Below are 19,222 nucleotides of genomic sequence, written 5' to 3' on the forward strand. Positions count from 1 at the left end.
GAATCAGACTCCTGGCATTTGGATACTTAAAGAAAATGCAGTAGATTGTTGAGAATTAGACAGACAGTGCTATTCATATTCCAAAAAAAATTGCTCAAGTTTGCTGTACTTCTTCAATCTGAAACGCTTTCCTACTCCCTCCCTCTCTTAGACCGAGGTAACTGAGGTGGTTAATGGTTGCAATGGGGGGGGGGAGGTGCAAGGGGATCTAACTCTTGATAGCATCATATTGCCTTAACACGTGAGTTGCAAGGAGTTGGTGGTCATCATAGACAGGCGAAGTCATCCAAGTGCTTTCTCTCTCTTTTTGATCAAGAATGCTCAAAGCTCTTGCCTGATGTCTTTCTTTTCTCTCTTTGCCAGGGCACTTGGCATGGTAAATATGAAATATGTTGGGGCCTGGCAGGCAACCTATTCCTCCCCCTCTTCCAGCCCTTCACAGGCGTATGATCAGGCAGGGATGGTTAATCCTTCTGCATAAAACCCAGTGCAGCACACATACAGAAAACATTGAGTTTGCAGAGCCTGCAAAAACATTTTGACCATGGAAGGACATAGACTCTCATCCTATGGAAGACGCTTTGGCTCACAAACCACCTCTGTCCACCATGCCCTGAGGTTCTTGCCAGGCCGCAGATACTTTCCTCCATCTCCCACTACCCAGTTCTCTGTCACTAAGCTGAAGACAGCCAGGCTCAGTTTCCATTCTGGCCCCAAGTTCTCCTCTGACAAGGTGGATTTTTCTTTGGCGGATGCTCTCAACAATGAATTCAAAGAGACCCGCACCAATGAGAAGGTGGAAATGATGGAGCTGAACGACCGTTTTGCCAGTTACATCGAAAAAGTTCGCTTCGTGGAGCAACAGAACAAAGTTCTTGTTGCTGAGCTCAATCAACTTCGAGACAAGGAGCCCAATAAGTTGGCAGACATTTACCAGGAAGAGATGAGGGAGCTACGTCACCAAGTAGACCAACTCTCCAACTCTAAATCCAGGTTGGAGATTGAGAGAGACAACTTGCTGGAGGATCTCAACAATCTCCGGCAAAAGTAAGAAAGGCTTTCCAGTTTTCATGAGGCGGGGGCAGAGCACTGAAATACAGAAGTATAGGTGAAAGCTGGAGAACACTAAGATTTAAAATGGTCTAAGTCTAGGATTTCCAAAATGACCACTGGGGATAATTTAGTCAAGATCTGTATCTTCTGTATTTGAAACCAATTTTTTAATCGGTCAGATTAGTTAAATGATTTTAGGGACATACTTACATTACCTTGCCCTATGCTGCCTGTCTATGGAATTGGCTAGAGCAGTTTTCTCCAAAGTAGGACCTTTCAGATGATAAGACAGCAACCCCTAAAATTCCATTTAGCTTGATAACCTAAAATTCCGAGAACTGCAATTTCAGCACATCCTAAAAACTCCACATTGAGGAAAGATGCTCCATAGAGCATAGAATTTCACAAAATGTGATTCTTCAGATATCTATTGTTTCTTCAGCAAGACAATTAATAATGGTAGACTTATCTTAGTGATAATTTCCAAATCATTCTGATCTTTTCCTGCAGTACAAGGCAGCAGCAGATTTTTGGGGAAAATATTTTCCCCAGTAATACAATCTGATAGCGAAATCTGGTCAGCATACCTTATAAACCGAGCATGAATTAATGTAAAGACTTTCCTGAAAATAAAAAACTTGGAACTAGACAATTCACTTCAGAGATAGCTTTTAATTATTTGTTTTTTTAATTTCTGAATTATAATTGTTCATTTATTCCTGGGAGATTTCAACTAGATAGGAAACCCAAGGAAATATATACTGTATATATACATCATTTGTATATATTGGCTGGTGGGGACCAGAAGGCAAGCTTTTTCTGCAATAGCCCTTGCTCTATGAAACATTCTCCCCTTTGGAGATTAGAGTGGCCCCAACCTTGTTTGCCTTTCGTAAGGCCCTAAAAACCTATGTTCCCAAGCCTGAATGAGTTGTTTCCTGGTTATATTTCTAATGGGACAAATAACTTGCTCTTGTGTACTTGAACTGGATGTTTTTAATGTTCTTTACTGGTTTTACTGGTTTTGTTTTTGAATGTTTTTTATTATTTTGGGATAATTTTTAACTTTTTGTAATATATTTTCTGAACTGTAAGTTGCCCAGTCATTGACTGAGATGGGTGGCCACAGAAATTGAACATATAAATAAGTATACAAATAACATTATACCATATAATTCAAGCCAGCAGAGCCAGTATAGAAATTAAATTTGCTTTTAGACAATTCGTATTTATTCAAAATACCTAATAAAATTCCCTCCTTTGGTCACAATTGAAATTACAACTCATTGTCAACTTTCAGAGGCACTGCAGAACATTACTATGTTCTGTTATTTCACCCTCAATTCAGTGGAGCTACTGTCCTGCCTTGAAACTCAAACTACCTTTAAAACAAGAGCATTACAGGTGTTATAGTAAGAGCAAACCCTATAATTCTCAAAATCAAGAGAGTGCTGGTCCCATTACTAGACAGAAGGAACTATTTGCCTCAATTGGCAGTTGATGAGATGACAAAAGATTTTTATCATTCATGAATAACCTCAGCTGCTTTGTTGTGTAATCTTTAATCAAGTACAAAGGAAGGCTTTCCCAGGCATTACCAGGACTGAGTGAAGATTTAACTTCTGTTCCTTGCATGTGGAACAAGAGAAGGTCTAAACCTTGTCCTTTGGGCCAGGGAGCAACATGACTTTGCCTGAATTTTTCAAAGGAGAGCCTTGATTGTAAAATATGGCAGACAGACTTTAGATGCTGGGCTGGACTGACCATTATTGGAAAAGAAAAGCCTACGGTGAGGGAGACAATGATATGAAATGGATGGGACTGTGACCAGTATGAAAGGGAGCAAAGAAATATATATTCATAGAAATTTGGGGGGAAACGGCTTTACCTTATGGTTTACAGTAAAATGTGTATATATTTTGTGCCCCCAAATGGCAGTACACTGCATTGCCAGTTTTCAGAAGTTTGGATAGAGGAGAGCCTACATATGATATGCCTACATATCAACATCACAAAAAATCCCACCTGAATGCAGACCAGCAGGAAGACAGTTATAGCAGCCTAAGAACAGCCTCAGAACTGTCCCTCAAATATGGGGGATCTTTTTTTTTAAAAAAAAATGGCATGGTTCATATTCCCTATTATGATAGGTAAAGGCCATTATTTTCTTTCTTCTCCTACCTCCCCTTTTCTTTGACTTTTCCATTCTATAGGCTGCTGTGACACATTGCTTTTAGAAGAGTTACAATCTAGACACTGGTCTTTGGACTTAAGCTGAAACTTGCCTAGAATAAGAAATATTTTTATTTATTTGTATCCTGCTTTTATTATTTTTACAAATAATTCCAGGCATCAAAGATGTACAACGCATCTCCCTCCTCCTATTTTCCCCCACAACAACCCTGTGAGGTGAGTTAGGCTGAGAGAAAGTGACTGGCCCAAGGTTTTCCTAGCTAAGGCAAGACTTGAACTCATAATCTCCTGGTTTCTAGCTTAATGTTTTAACCACCAGACCAAACTGGCTCTCTGTAGGTCCTATAGCACCTTGCTCCCCAATATTGCAGCTTACTCAGACCTGCTCTGAAGAACTGTACATGTGGGTTGTCCTGCTGACCAATTAAATTATGGAGTAGGGACAAGATAAGAGACTAGCTAGTTCTGAAAAAATGTAAAAATAAAAACATTCCACATTATTTTCTCCTTTGGGAATTGCATATTCCCAAAGTGCCTTCCCTCAGAGCCAAGTGTTAAAATCAATTAAAAGTCCTGACATTAAGAGAATGAAAAGTGAAAACTATTATTCACATCTCACTATATTTGTCAGATTTCCAGACATCTCTCTCTCTCTCTCTCTCTCTCTCTCTCTCTCTCTCTCTCTCTCTCTCTCTCTCTCTCTCTCTCTCTCTCTCTCTCTCTCTCTCTCTCTCTCTCTCTCTCTCTCTTTCTCTCTCTCTCTCTCTCTTTCAAAAGGCACAGAAACCTGGAGTCTTCTCCAAGTTTCCTTCCTCACAATAGATGATTGAAGGGGAAAAGTTGATTTCCCTCCTTGCAACTTCTGCTGGGCCTTCAGTGTATTCTTAATAAAAAGTAAGGTTATTATACTTATTATTATTTGAAACCCTTTACTGCATGCAGAAGTTTGGAGGCAGAGTGTTGTTGAACTGCAGGAGATTTGCAGAGGTTTGAGTGTTCCATAGAGGGGTTGAACTTGATGTTTGTCCTTGAGTGTAGCCTCTGGTGGAAGAGTACTGATCATTCAATAAACCTACCTTACTTTTCCACCCTTCTCTCTCTCACTCTCATTTAAGATTACAGGATGAGATTAATCTGCGCCTTGAAGCTGAAAGCAATTTGTCTTCCTACCGACAGGTAAGGTGGCAAAATGACAAATCCTGTCTTGGAACAAAGGAAATGAAATATAAGAAGTCCTCACAATTGTTGCCTGGTTTGAGACGGTGATTTTTTTTGTTGTGTTTCACTTCAGGGGTATTTGCTGATAGGGAGTCAAAAAAGTTAAGATGGTGGTCGCAACCAAGTGATCAAAGTCCGACTCTTTTTAATGTGCATTGCAACACATGTAAAATGGGTGAGGCTTCAATCAAATGGTTGTAGTCATCATAATGTAATCATCATGACACTCTGTGAATACCTTTTGCACAGGGAAGTATTCAAATGCTGAAATTAGCTCCTGCATGTTAGTTGAAGCAGCCCATTGAATGTGTTCATTTTTTTCAGAAAACTTTAAACAAAAGTTTAAAGGAATTTTTGTAAAACTTTAAACAAAAAAGAAACAACTATTCAGGAATTCAGTATCTAGCATTCATTGTCCCCTGGCCTATTCAGATAGCTATTATATTTCTACACTACCTATTTATTCTGGACTTCATATACTTTATTCACTCTGTTTTAATATCAATCAGAGGTATGTCACTTTTTCTGAACAAGGAGCAATACTTTTTTTTTTATTGAAGAGTTTTAAAATACAGTTTTCCTTTAAGAATCCCCCCTTCCCCCTCCCTCCTCCCCCCTCCCTACCTCCCCCCCTCCCCCCTCCCCCCCCCCCGACTTCCCAGAGCTAAATACAAGGTATATATATAAAAAGCAATCATAAACAAACATATGCTAACAATTATAAACTCTAAAATCCATCACTCTCTGGCTTATATAAGATGAAACAAATAATAATAATATTGAGTATGTATAAAAAAAACTAAGATAACAAAAGAAAAAAAACAACGAAAGAAGACTTATTCAAATGCTACGTAAAACTTCTTAACCCTATACTTGTTCTGGATAAAATCAATCCATTTTCTCCATTCCATAATATAGCGTTCTTGCGAATGATCTTTCAAATAGGCCGAAATCTTCGCCATCTCTGCCAGGTCGGAAACCTTTAAAGTCCACTCCTCTATGGTCGGCAGTTCCTCTTTCTTCCAGTATTGGCCTATCAAAAGTCTTGCCGCCGTAATTAAATTCAACATCAACTTGGTGTCCACAACTGTGGCATAACAAGGAGCAATACTTGAACTGCATGCCAAGAGGTGTGCTCCAAAATTTAATGGATGGATCCAAAATAAAAATTAGACATTAATTCAAATCACATGTATATTTTAATAATTATGTTTACATAGTTAAAATTACATATGATTAATATGGTAACTCATGTTACATAGGGAGTCATAAAGAGAATCTTTTTAGCCTCCTGAATATTATTTGTTCTCAGAAATAGAAACAAATGAATATTTACACCTTTTATCATTCTTTCTGAACTATAGACATTACTCCCGCATATACTATATATGTCCATATATACTTAACCAATATAAATTAGTTGATTAGATAAAAATGCACCACTCTGTATTTTGCTATACCACACAAAATAAATAAGCAGATTAGATCAGATCTGAGTTCTAGAAGAACAGGGATGGGATGCCCTACCACGAATGGTGCCTAGCTCTGTGTGATAGCTCTGAAGTTAAAGAGGTAGAAGTAATAGGAAATTTGGGGGAAATAGGTTTGAGTATAGTCACAATGGAGTTTTGTGGTGGTGATAATAGATTGATAAAGATGTATTTTGCAGTTCAAAAATCAGAATAGAATAAATTTAGAACAATTATAAGTAGATTCCCATAGCAGAAGCTAATGAGAAAAAGAGAATGAGATATTTATTATTTATTCATTTATAAAATTTATATAGCGCCCAAGTCATTCATGGTAACCCCAGATGGCTTACAGAAATAAAACCCCAAATCTAAACCCAATAAACAATCACCCCACCCTCTGTAACAACAATCAAAAAACAATTTGATGGGTCCATATCACTCTGGGGTCCCCAAGCCCATTGGCAAAACCATGTTTCAAAAGAATATTAAGGTGGGAGCCAATCTTTTCTCCTTCTCCACAGAGAAGTATTTCAGTTGCCTAACTCCTAAAGAAGGAGTTAGTAAAAGCACATTTTCAAACAATTCCAGTTAAGAGGGGAAAATGAGGACAATAGAAGAGGCTCATGTAACCAAATAAAAACCTTACTGAAAATATGTAAAAAAAAAAGATGCACACAAGTAACAGAAAAAGAGTCAGATCATAAAAGAATAGTAGAAATATTATGAAAGCAAAAATGGTTGGTTAGTGAAGGATGCTAAAAATAACAAAAAGGACTAGCATGTTCAAAGTGAAAAGAAAAAGGAGAGCTTCAGATTATCAATTGCTCAATGAAGAAGACCAAATGCTAACAAACAATGAAAGACAGAGCTATTCAATTCCTATTTAGTTTCAATCTTCTCCAATAAAAATAAGTGTGTATTCCATCAGGAAGTTGAGAAGAACAAGTTGAAGGGACAGGACCAAAACCTGAAATTGATAAAAAAGATAATCAAGGAATACTTATTTACTTTGAATGGGTTTAAATCTCCAGAGCTAGAAGAACTATACCTAGCTACTGAAGAAACAATTTATTGATGGCTGCCTGAATACTTCTTTAATCTTTGAGAAATTGTTAAGAATCAGCAAAATGTCGAGTATCTGGAGATACCAAATGATGTCACTGTCTTCCAAATGGAAAAGGGATACTGCAACAAACTACAGAACTATCAATCTGGCACTAATACTGTACCTGAGAAAATTATTGAGCAGATTACAAACAGATCATTTTGAAAGAATCTTTAAAATAATGTAATTACCAGAAATCAGCATGGATTTGACAAGAGCAAAGAACAATCTAACTTATTGGGTTTTCACTTTGATCCCTTCAAGTCAGTATTGACTCCTTGTGACTGTCAGGACATGTTCTGCAGAATTCTTGGCAAGATTTTGGAAGTGGTTTGCCATAGCTTCCTTTCCTTGGTTAGGCAAGAAGGCAAGTTGGTTTCATGCCTTAGGTGACACTAGAACTCAGTCTCTGTTTCTAGTCTAGTGACTTAACTACTACCGTATACCTAGCTGCTCTCTTTTGGGGGTTCTGTACTATTTAATAGCTTCTTTAAAGATGAAGGTGGAAAAACTACTTATCAGATTTGCAGATGACCCACAATTATGTGAGATAGCAATCCCTAGAATAGACATGTCAAACACAAGGCCCGGGGGATCCGGCCCATGAAGTGGTTTCATGTGGCCCGCGAAGCTATCCTGTAAACAGTGAGGGAACGGCCCCCGCTGCCTTGGCCCCGGCCCAGGCCAGCCAGAAGCCAATGTACAATTTCGTGGTGGTCATCTATGCTGAAATGCATTCAGTCTTAGCTCCACAAGGCCATCTGGAAACAGTGAGGGACCAACCCAGGCCACATCGGCACTGCCCTCGGGGCGCACGCTGGGGAGGTATCACCCTTTGTGAGGAATGAAGAAATGCACCATCACCTGGAAGTGGCCAGCATATGACCCTGCCTACTTTGGGCAGGCTAGGGCCTGGGCAGCGTTGCGCTTGTCTTCAGATTCGTGCCACTCAGCTCAGCCTCTCGGCACTGTCAAGAAAGTGCCCCACTGCCTGCCAAAACCGGGCAGGCTGGGGGCTGGGCAGCACTGTGCACGTAACATCGACTCTCATGCTGCTTATGGCATGCCCTCCCCCAGAGCCCACCAAGCCGGATATGTGACGTAGGTGAGGGCCATGTGCTGGCCACTTCCAGGCAATGGTGCATTTCTTCATTCCTCATGAAGGATGACACTTCCGCAGCTGTCTTTCTTGCCTGTTTTTCTCCCTCCCTCATCTCAAATATTTTCCTACCACTCTGTTCTTGGAAGGAAGGAAGAAAGGAGAAGAAGGGTCTGAGGGAAGTCCTGCCTTAGTCCTGCCCTGCTGCCCTTTCACCATCCCCTTGCCCCCTCCTCCTGGCCTATCCTGGGGGGTCTCCGATCCTATTGCTAAGGAAGCTTTGGATACAAAGCCAGGTCTCCTCACATGGAGAGGGAGTGGGCCTCCCTCTTGACTTTGCTCTCGTACCCATCATGAGCAACCTGGCTAAGGAGAGCAAGCACAGCAACAGCAGCCTTGAGGAGGAGGTAAGTGCAGCTGGGCGCCACCTTGGGGAAGTGGAGCTGGGCTTAGTGCCATGGGTTCTTGACGGCTGGGCTGGGCATTTGACGTCCACGCCACCATCCAACCCCCCCCAAGGCCTGAGAGGAACAGTGAGGCTCCTCCAGTGGACCATGCCTTGGCACTTGCCCCGGTCCCATCTTCTTCTGCCAGAGACCCTCAGATCTGTCCCACTCCTGCCCAGGCCCCCATTGGCACCCTTGATGTGAATGATGTAGAGCTGGCCACACCCACCCAGTAGGCCACGCCCACCCTGGCCACACCTACCCGGCCCGCCAAGGGCAACTGCAATGCTGATGCGGCCCTCAATGAAATTGAGTTTGACACCCCTGCCCTAGAAGATGGAAATAAAATTCAGAACCATTGTATTAAGCTAGAAAAATGGGCTGAAAGGAATGAAATTTAACCAAAACAAATGCAAAATTTTCACTTAGGAAATAAAATCAAATGCACAAATATATGTGCATTAATATGGGTACATGTGAAAAACAACTTACAATAGGATGCAACTGGAAACTGAATGTGAAGCAGTAGAGAGATATGACCCCAAAAAAGACAAACACAATTTTAGGTTACACCAATGAAAGACTACCATAATTTCTAAGATATCCAGAAATTCTCAGGCAAAACAAAAGTATTATGTCTCCAGCTTTCAAGGTTTGGGAAACAATGGACAAAAATCCTGGAGTTGGAAAGACAGGTAGAACAGGTAGATTTTAGTGTTCTGCAATAGGCAGATATTTTGTGCAATGTTGTAAGAGGTTGCATGCAATTCTGTAAACTGACTTACCTACCTGGGTCATTACCTAAAAGCAGATTCGAAATATGGGAATGGGTATCTGAAGTAACAAAAATTATGGCCAGGCCTGGTGTCAAGTCTAAGAAATCAAATGATCATATATGATAAAAGGTAAGGTAAAGGTTCCCCCGCACATGCGTGCTAGTCGTTTCCGACTCTAGGGGCCGGTGCTCATCTCCGTTTCAAAGCCGAAGAGCCAGCGCTTGTCCAAGGACGTCTCCGTGGTCATGTGGCCGGCATGACTAGACGCCAAAGGCGCACGGAACGCTGTTACCTTCCCACCGTAGTGGTCCCCATTTTTCTACTTGCATTTTTTACGTGCTTTCGAACTGCTAGGTTGGCAGAAGCTGGGACGAGTAACAGGCGCTCACTCTGTTACGCGGCACTCGGGATTCGACCCGCCAAACTGCCGACCTTCTGATCGACAAGCTCAGCGTCCTAACCCATTGAGCCACCACGTCCCTTCATATATGATAACTACATAGTAAAACTGATAACAATGTGATAACCTATCCCAGTCTTTTTTTCCTGTTACATTTAAGATTATAATTTGGAAACCTCAAGAGTTATATATATATATTCAAGGCATTCTCAAATAAGGCCATAGCAGATGCAGCCTCTGATCTAAATTGTAGTATTGCATTTCTATATTATCTTCCTTTTCCCCCAAACCAATTTTGTGCAATTTTGCTTGAAAACAAATCTATAACATACTATTTTATTCTTTCTTTCTAAGTAGTTAATGAATTTCTTTTTATTCACTTGCTCCTGTGTTTCCTAATTATCCTTAATTAACCAGTTCCAGTTCCCACTGAGAATCAGTGGATGGTGTAAGAATCGGAGAATATATTTTATTACTAGGTTAGATTTGCAATCAAGAAAAAAATATCCTATGCATAAAACAGAATTTTTATGAATGGACCATGCGCAGTAGCAGTCTTGTTCCCCTACCCCTCTCCCCCACAGGAGATCAGATGGAACAAAGTGCCTTTCTGCAGAGAGCTTAGTTGCACATATTAGATTTCCCAAGAGAAATAATGGCATATTTCACATTCACATCAGGAATGTATCTTCTCTGAACTGAGTATGAAAAGTGTCATTCCTCAATAGGGGATCAGTCAACTACCTTTTTTGCTGTCTATACTCCTGTAGTTTAATAAGATATTGTTTTGTCAACAAAAGGATTTAAAAAAAGATATAAAGTCTTATTAATAAAATTATTCAGGAAATACATATGGGGTGCGTATAATTGCATTCAAACATTGTTTCTCAAAGCTTGTTGTTGTAACTGTTCCTATACTGTTTGTATCCTGCTATTTAAATAGTCCTAGACTGTTTAAATAGTTTGTATGGTTGCTATAATGAAGTGCTGTTGAACAATGGGCACAAATTTTTAACGTTGGGTCAGCCTCTTGATCAGCTCAAAAGATATAATCAATGAATGAATTAAAACAGGGTCTAGCACAGGCCCAGTGCTGAGACTTACAACTATTTATTTAGTGACTCAGCTCAAAAGATATAATCAATGAATGAATTAAAACAGGGTCTAGCACAGGCCCAGTGCTGAGACTTACAACTATTTATTTAGTTTAACATTACAATGGCACTGAAAAAAGTGACTTACAACCGGTCCTCATAATGACCATTGCAACATCCCCATGGTCATATGATGAAAATTCAACCACTTGACAACTGGCATTTACTCTGGGATCATGGGATTATCATTTCAATCCTTCCCAGCCAGCTTCCAAAAAGCAGTCAATGGAGGAAGCTGGAGTCACTTAATGACCACATGATTCATTAAATAACTGTAGTGATTCACTTAACAACCATGGAAAAAAGTAAAATTGGGCATGACTCGCTTAATGCCTTGCTTAGCAATACCATGCTTAGCAACAGAAATCTTGGTCTCAGCTGTGCTCATAAATTAAGGGCAGTTAATCCTCATTTAGCAGTAACTATTGGGACCAACTCAGTTATTAAAGTGTTCATTAGTAAAAAAAAATCACAACTATGCTTACAATCTTACTTGAGTTTTCCCTTGCTATACAGATCTGCAACAATCACTAATGCAAGGACTGGTCACAAAGTTATTGTTTCATCATATAACTGCAAGTAATTGTTGTAATGGGAAGTAACTGTCATAACTGCAAAGGATCACTAAATGAGTCATTGTGGTACTAAAAAAAATTGAATGGGGATGATTTTCCCTCTCATAACCCGGTTTCTCTGTCCCCATAGGATGTTGATGATGCTGTTTTAGTCCGGATTGATCTGGAACGCAAAATTGAATCATTGCAGGAGGAGATTACATTCCTAAAGAAAATCCATGATGAGGTACAATAATACACCATTGACATTCTGTTGTTGTTGTTTTTACTGAGTATGGAAGGAAAATTGAAGACTCAGGTTATTTAACTTGCTAGACAGTGCTCGTTTTTTTTAATATCTACAATCATGCTGGGTTTACAAAATGCACAATGTCATAATTGCTTAGTTTTGTCTTAGCATGTTTGAACCCTGATTACTAGGCATTAATCCACAAATGTGTGAACCAGATCAGTTTTCAATTACAGGAAAACTGGACAGCAGCTTCCTGTAACCTGATATCCTGAAGATGTGTTGTTGAGTGGTAACTGTGGAACCTGTAATCCCACACATCTGGAAGGGAAGAGATTGGGAAATACTACCATACATAATATAGTGGTGCTAGCCTGCTTGTCATCAGATTCATTAACTGGTTATTTTACTTTGTGCAAATAGTTCTTAATTTTTTCCCCCTTTGTTGCATTATTATACTCAATGTTATCTCCCACTCCAATTCTCTGCCCAAAAGAATTCCAGAATGCAATTGGTTTAACTTCTTTTAAGAATGGGGTCACTGGAATGTTACATTACAGAAATTAGTAACATTCATAGCTCACCTTTCAGTAGATCATAGTTCCAGCATGGCTCCCTGACTGTTAATCTCAACCTTCCTCAAAACTAAAAATGGATGATATTGTGTTATTTTTTACAAAGATATCTGAATTTGTGCATTTGGGAGGAAAAATGAACAATCCAAATGAACAGTCTTCTTATTCTTCTGGTCAAGAGCATTTCATCACCTTCAGTTAATTTACAAAAATCTTAGAAGGAATTTTGTGCAAAATATCTTGCTCCCTTTCTATTCAACATCTCTGGACTAGAAGTGTCTTGAGGAGATTATTTAATCGTGAGGTACATAATTTTTAATGCAATTAGCTCCACGTAGTGTTGTGCAGCATGTGATGGGCAGGCAAGAAAAAATATTATCCTCCATTCATATATTTTATAATATTCAATTTCATTTAAATTATAATATGGGAATAAATTAAAAACCAAGACTTTGGAAGGCTGCATGCAACCCTAGATTCTCAAATTGTATATCCCTGATTTAATCCAGTCAGCAGACCCATAATTGGAAATGGGCATATTTCTTTTACCCACAGACTGCACTTTATTTATATTTGAGCTGCAAAAAACATCTTAAAAAGGCAACTTGGGCTGATCTTCAGAATGCTAAGTGGGGTTGAACGTGATCAGTTTTTAGATGTAAGGCCCAGCCTGAGATTATATTGTGAAATTGAAAAACATCCCAATCCCTTATATCGGGGGTCTTCAAACTTGGCCCTTTTATGACTTGTGGACTTCAACTCCCAGAATTCCTCAGCCAGCGTGTCTGGCTGAGGAATTCTGGGAGTTGAAGTCCACAAGTCATAAAAGGGCCAAGTTTGAAGACCCCTGCCTTATATACTGTTGCCAGGATAACTGCATAGGTGTCTCCATGTAGTCATTAGGAGTTAAAAGCAACTCAAGAGAAACATTACTCTTTTTAAAAAAAAAACACCTTTGTTTAGCCCCTGGCCAAACGTAGCCTTCCAAGCAACTGCCAATTCATGTTTCTCTGCTTGCTTATGAGCTGTAGCTAATTGGGAGCCTTTAAGCCACAAGTGGTTTCATAGTTTCTGAAGTTCATAGTTTCTGAAGTGAAAAAAAAAATCATTTGGTGTCTCAGAACAGGAATCACTCCGTGACTCTCCGATATGATGGAGACTCACCTATATTTCTTAGTCCAAAGCTAGAAGTATAGCCTCACTTATGGAATATACAAGGTATGTCAATCCTTCCTCCTAAAATTATTTCCCTCCAAAAATCTATTTTTTTCTTCTATTTTGTTTTATGATGGTTGTTTCAAGCAATGATGTTTCCATTAGGTGCTCTACCATATCACTAGGAGAAAGCTACCTGAAGAGCTTATACAAGCAGGCAAAATTAGGCCAAGACATTTTTATAGGGATTATGAATTATTTAGAAAGGGTTAAAACTTAACAATAACAATTACCGTATAATACCACCAATACTCCGGGACAAGGCTCAACCACAATTAAAATTATCAGTTAAAGAAAAGCAAAGTTTTCAAAAAACACTATAAAATCAATATGCATTCTACAATACCATTAAAATAATACCCATAGAGATAGTAAATCTTTACTAGATAGATTAGGATTGGTTTTGCTGATACAAATTATTATGAAATCTTATAGTGCTCTGATTAAAGAGTAACTTGCAAAGAGCTAAGAAATGCTGTAGTTTGGTACCTCCAAGAAGATTAGAATCAGGTAAAGTGTTATCCTTTTCTTCACAGGAAGGAGAGTTCAGATCTACTTTGCTGACAAAAAATAGGACTAAATCAGCAACAAGTATACACACACAAACACACAAACACAGTATTATTTGTAACACGAGCATATGAATTTTCTAGCAATTGATTGTTCCTCTGTATTTAGGAAGTATGTATCTCATACTTATGCTATGGAGTGAGATAGGTGACCAAGAATCTTTAGACATTATCAGCCTACCTCAATAGAACTGTTGGGAAAATCCACATAGGAAGACCATCACATGCACCATATACAATACTTTGAACATCTAGAGAAGTGTGGAATATAAATATAAAAAATGAGCAAACATGTATATAATGGAACAATAGATGAATTGGGAAAAACTAATGCTGACATTACAGGCATACTTGGAACAATTCCCCTGTAAATTCTGCTCAAGATTTCATTGTGGAAACCTTTAAAAGATTGCTCTTTGAAAACGTCAGAGGCTGTGAACTCTTGAATTCAGTCATTTAAGACGACATCTTTTATTGTTGTTGTTGTCTGAAACAAAATTGACTGGGTGGTTAGTTAAAAAGGAAAAAGACAGCCTTGTGTTAAAAGCTGGCAATAGGGAATCATATTAGTCAAGAATGAACCTCAAAGGTCATAAATCTACCTGAATTTTCAATGCTTTGGAAAGAACACTCTCTTTGAGAGACCACTTTCATGCAAGCAATTGCAAAATGGTAACGTAAAACTGTTTTGAACTGAAGCACTTGCTATTTGTGGCAGGGGAGAGAAAGGGTGCCAGAAAAATCAGGTGCCTTTGCTGGAAAGGTTTGTTTTTGGAATGTATAGAAGGTTTGTTACACATGAAAGCATTTAATGATACAACCATCCCTGTGTACCAGATAAAGGCACATGCAAGAACCATGTTATCCTTTCCATGCTACTTGTGTGAATTTGTATGTCTACATTCTCTAGTCTAGGGTTTCTTCATTTGATTTCAGGGAAACCCAGCCCTGCCCCAATTCTGATTTTATTAGCTTAAAAACCTTTCCGTTGCTTTCTCAGGAAGTGCGGGAGCTGCGGGAATATTTGCAGCAGCAGCAGGTTCACATCGAGATGGACATGACCAAGCCTGATTTGACATCTGCCCTGCGTGAGATCCGCATCCAGTATGAGTCCATGGCCACAAACAATATGCAAGAGACTGAAGAATGGTACAAGTCAAAGGTATAGCCACAATATAATGGAGTAAGGACTATCCACTAAGGAAGGTAGCGTAACTAAGGGCTAACTAAGTTCCAATATCTTTTGGGCAGCATTTCTGATACTAAAAAAAAGATGACATGGCTAATCAAGATGTAGGACATTGACAGGAATAGGGTGGACAGCAGCAAGTTTCTGTTTGGTGTCAGAATTTCAGGCTATCAATGTTATTTCCAAGAAAAGTGTGCTGCCTATTTAGCAGGCTCCAGGCAGGTTATATTTCATTCTTCTTCTTTGCTACATGAATGAAACTCCTTTGAGGGGAAGATGAATCACATTTATTTTGATTGTAGGAATAAGGACAGGGATATGTGGCTAAAATCAAAGATTCTTTTGTTCTCCTCCAACTGTATTTGTTGTTGTCATTGCCTTCATTATTATTATTTTAAAAGTTGTTTTTTTAAAAAAACAGTATAATTTGAAACCCAGTTAACAAAGAGCAGGAAATTATTAACTGTATTGCATTGCCTGCTATGTGGAAATTGCGAACTTCTGATTTTCCTCTCCTCTGCCCATTTGAATTCAGATTTGGTTTCCATTGATAAAAACTCTCTTAATGGCAGAGATCCAAGTATAGTTAAATGGTCATTTTCAGGAATTGAGGAGATGCAGGATTGGAAAGGTCAGATAACATTATTTAACTTTCTGGTTGCAACTTTTGAAAACAGCTGACTTGTATCTGATAGTTTGCAGATTTGAGTGATGCTGCAGCACGGAACATTGAGGCACTGCGTCTAGCCAAGCAGGAAGCTAACGAGTACCGCCGGCAACTGCAAGTCCTCACTTGTGATTTGGAGTCTCTTAAAGGATCGGTAGGTGGAGCTGATGTTGGGAAAAGCCAACATGTTGAAAACATCTGGCTAACAGGAGGTTGGCTGGTCCCAACTCATAGTTTATGGAACAGCAGAGGGCAATTACTAACTCTCCTCAGTTACTTCAGATTTTGAGATAAAACAGAGCATTTCTCCACTAACTCAGTTGAAATCATATTTGTTCCCCCCAGCCCCCAAACTCCCCCATCAGTGGCCATTCTACATGACTACATTAGAGGGTGATATGGGGAACCTCAAAAGCCCTTCCATCAGTTGTGCTTCAAAGAAGAGGCTGAGGGGATTTTTATTAACATGTTTATATAAAAATTTAAGGGGACCTGGGAGGGGGGAGGCTTTAGGGGTCCGGAATGAACTTGGGGGAGTTCGATCCGGACAGCAGTCCAGACCATCGGACGGTCGTGGGGAGGGGAGTAGGGGTTTGGGGGGCGGACTCAGCTCTGAGTGAGGACGGTCTTCCTATTTTGACGGTCTGGATGGGAAGGAACAGGCTCAGGCTGAAACCCTCCAAGACCGAGTGGCTGTGGATATCGGCATCTCGTACTGTCCAACAGGTTCCATCTCTTCTGATGGGAGGGGAGCAACTTGGGTGTCTTCCTGGATTCACGGCTTAATTTGGAAGATCATCTAACTGCCATGACCAGGGGAGCTTTTGAACAGGTTCGCCTGGTATGCCAGTTGTGCCCCTTTTTGGACCAAGATGCCCTATGCACGGTCACCCATGCCCTTGTCACCTCTTGCCTGGATTACTGCAATGCTCTCTACATGGAGCTGCCCTTGAAGTGCGCCCGGAGGCTTCAACTGGTGCAAAATGCGGCCGCACGGGTGCTTATGGGAGTATCTCGATACTCCCATATTACACCACTCCTGCGCGAGCTGCATTGGCTTCCGTTTGCCCTCTGGGTGCGATTCAAGGTGCTGATAATCACCTTTAAAGCCCTACATGGCTTAGGCCCGGGGTACTTGCGAGACCACCTGCTGCCAATGTCAACCTCCCATCGCCCAGTTTGCTCCCACAGAGTTGGCCTCCTCAGGGTGCCATCGGCCAGGCAATGCCAGCTGGCGACCCCCAGGGGGAGAGCCTTCTCTGTGGGCGCACCGACCCTCTGGAACGAACTGCCCCCGGAGCTGCGGATGGCCCCTGACCTTCGGTCCTTCTGCCGTGACCTAAAGACTTGGTTATTCCAACAAGCGGGCCTGGACTGATCATAGTTTTTAAATTTGGTTTTTTATTGGTTTAAATTGTTCTTATTTCTTATATTGTTTAATCCTCTTTTAATTTTTGTATTTATATCTTTTAACTTTTTATTGTTGTGAGCCGCCCTGAGTCCTCAGGGAGAAGGGTTGCATATAAATTTAATAAACCTAAACCTAAACCTATTGATTCCTTCTTTCTCAATAAACATCATGTATTTTTTACTCTTTGTATTCCAAGAATTGCCTTTTTCTATATATTTTTTGTATTTTAATATTTATGTTAGTACAAAGATTCTGAAAAATTATGTCTCTTCGTTAGACAAAAATTCTAAATATCTGAATTGCTTTTGTTTTTCTCTCTATTCTTTTTAGACCAGTGTTTCTCCACCTTTGCAACTTTAAGATTTGTGAACTTCAACTCCCAAAATTCTCAACAGTGGTCATGTTGGCTGGGTAATTCTGGGAGTTGGTTACTTTTAGGGGCCATAGAGTGGTCAACATTGATGTCACTTAGAATTTCCTGTGAACTGTGGTCAGGAGATGTCTGTTCCTCTGTGCAGATTATAGTAGTGGTTGATCATTGCCTTGTTGCCTTACCAGGAAATTTTTCATTTTCATTTTTCATTTTCTTCATTTCAGAATGAATCTTTAGAGAGACAACTAAGAGAGATAGAAGACCGCTACGCTGTTGAGACTACCAACTATCATGACACAGTGATTCGATTGGAAGACGACAGTCGGAACTTAAAAGAGGAAATGGCTCGTCACCTCCAGGAATACCAAGAACTCCTCAACGTCAAGCTGGCATTAGATATTGAGATTGCTACTTACCGCAAACTCTTGGAGGGGGAAGAGGGCAGGTAAAATGCAGGTCCATTTCTTGTACTGACATTGTTGCACAACAACTTTACCAGTGAAATTGCTGAGAATCCTGTCAGAGGTCAGCCTTGCCCACTCAGAAAACTGCAGACTTGGTTTGTAAATTAGCTTTGCTCTAGATATACAGCAGAGTGAGACATTAATGTCCTGAAGTTATAGAATAAATTGTACCATATCACACTGGAATCATATTTTAAAATTTCTCCTTATGTTAAGTTCCTGCAATTCCCTCAAGCAAGAAACTGGCACAAGAAGGAGCTGGCTGAGTTTCTAGGGAAGCATAGGCTGCATAACGTGCAAAAAAAAGAAGTGCTCCGCAGGTCTCTTTCCTTCATTTTTTTTAAACAATCCCAGCAGATTATTATGGTATCAGCAAGCTGAAAGAAATAATTTAAAGCCCAGTCAAGAGATCAGGGAAATATTTTCCATGCTCTTGAAGTTGGACTGAAAAGCATGTGAAGAGCCAGACATTTTTCCTTAGAATAGATAGGCTGAAAATCTGAAAAGTCCGAGGAAAACTGTCATCTGGCTGAGCTTGCCTGAAATTGCAGCAACTGATACTATGAAAGGCAGGCAATGTCAAAGCCAGATGGAAGTGCAGCCAGAAGGGAAAAGCAAACAGGCCTAGGACTATTCTTATGAAGAAGCTCTGTGGAAGTTAAGTAGGAGACCAATTAAGACCCGTTAAAGAAGCCAAATGGTGGTGACCCAACCAAACAAGTCTGATTGCCAACTATTCCCCATCCCATGGTACTTTCCTAGAAGAGGCAGGTGAAAAGTAATCAAGGAGGAGCAGCCCCATAATTACAGTGAGCATACATCTTTATTATCAGGGACAATCTTTTTATTTCAGAAAGCTGTACTTTGGATAGATGTAACTCAATTATTTTCTTGATTTTGCTCTTGAATTTTCCTTTGTAAAAGAAAGATACAATCCTTATGAACCTCTTTCCAATTTGCCCCTCTTTCAGGTTTGTCTTTTATTTTTTCCAAGAAAATTTGGTTACTGTACTCATGACAAAACCTGCAGATAGAGGAC

At 39.9% G+C, this 19,222-nt stretch overlaps 1 protein-coding gene across 1 annotated transcript in view; it reads left to right on the forward strand.

The window, feature by feature from the left end:
* Nucleotides 1–544: 544 nt before the first annotated feature.
* The window catches only part of GFAP (glial fibrillary acidic protein), a gene marked incomplete at both ends in the record, with an annotated part of 30,874 nt that continues 12,196 nt past the window's right edge, over nucleotides 545–19,222 (forward strand). The window contains 6 exons of the mRNA XM_081343358.1: nucleotides 545–1,047; nucleotides 4,362–4,422; nucleotides 11,622–11,717; nucleotides 15,080–15,241; nucleotides 15,964–16,089; nucleotides 17,944–18,164. Of these exons, the coding sequence (XP_081199484.1) occupies nucleotides 545–1,047; nucleotides 4,362–4,422; nucleotides 11,622–11,717; nucleotides 15,080–15,241; nucleotides 15,964–16,089; nucleotides 17,944–18,164 (1,169 nt within the window). The remainder of the gene's footprint in view (nucleotides 1,048–4,361; nucleotides 4,423–11,621; nucleotides 11,718–15,079; nucleotides 15,242–15,963; nucleotides 16,090–17,943; nucleotides 18,165–19,222) is intronic.

The sequence above is a fragment of the Vipera berus genome (assembly GCF_964194415.1).
Source record: "Vipera berus genome assembly, chromosome: Z".
Classification (NCBI taxonomy): Eukaryota; Metazoa; Chordata; class Lepidosauria; order Squamata; family Viperidae; genus Vipera; species Vipera berus.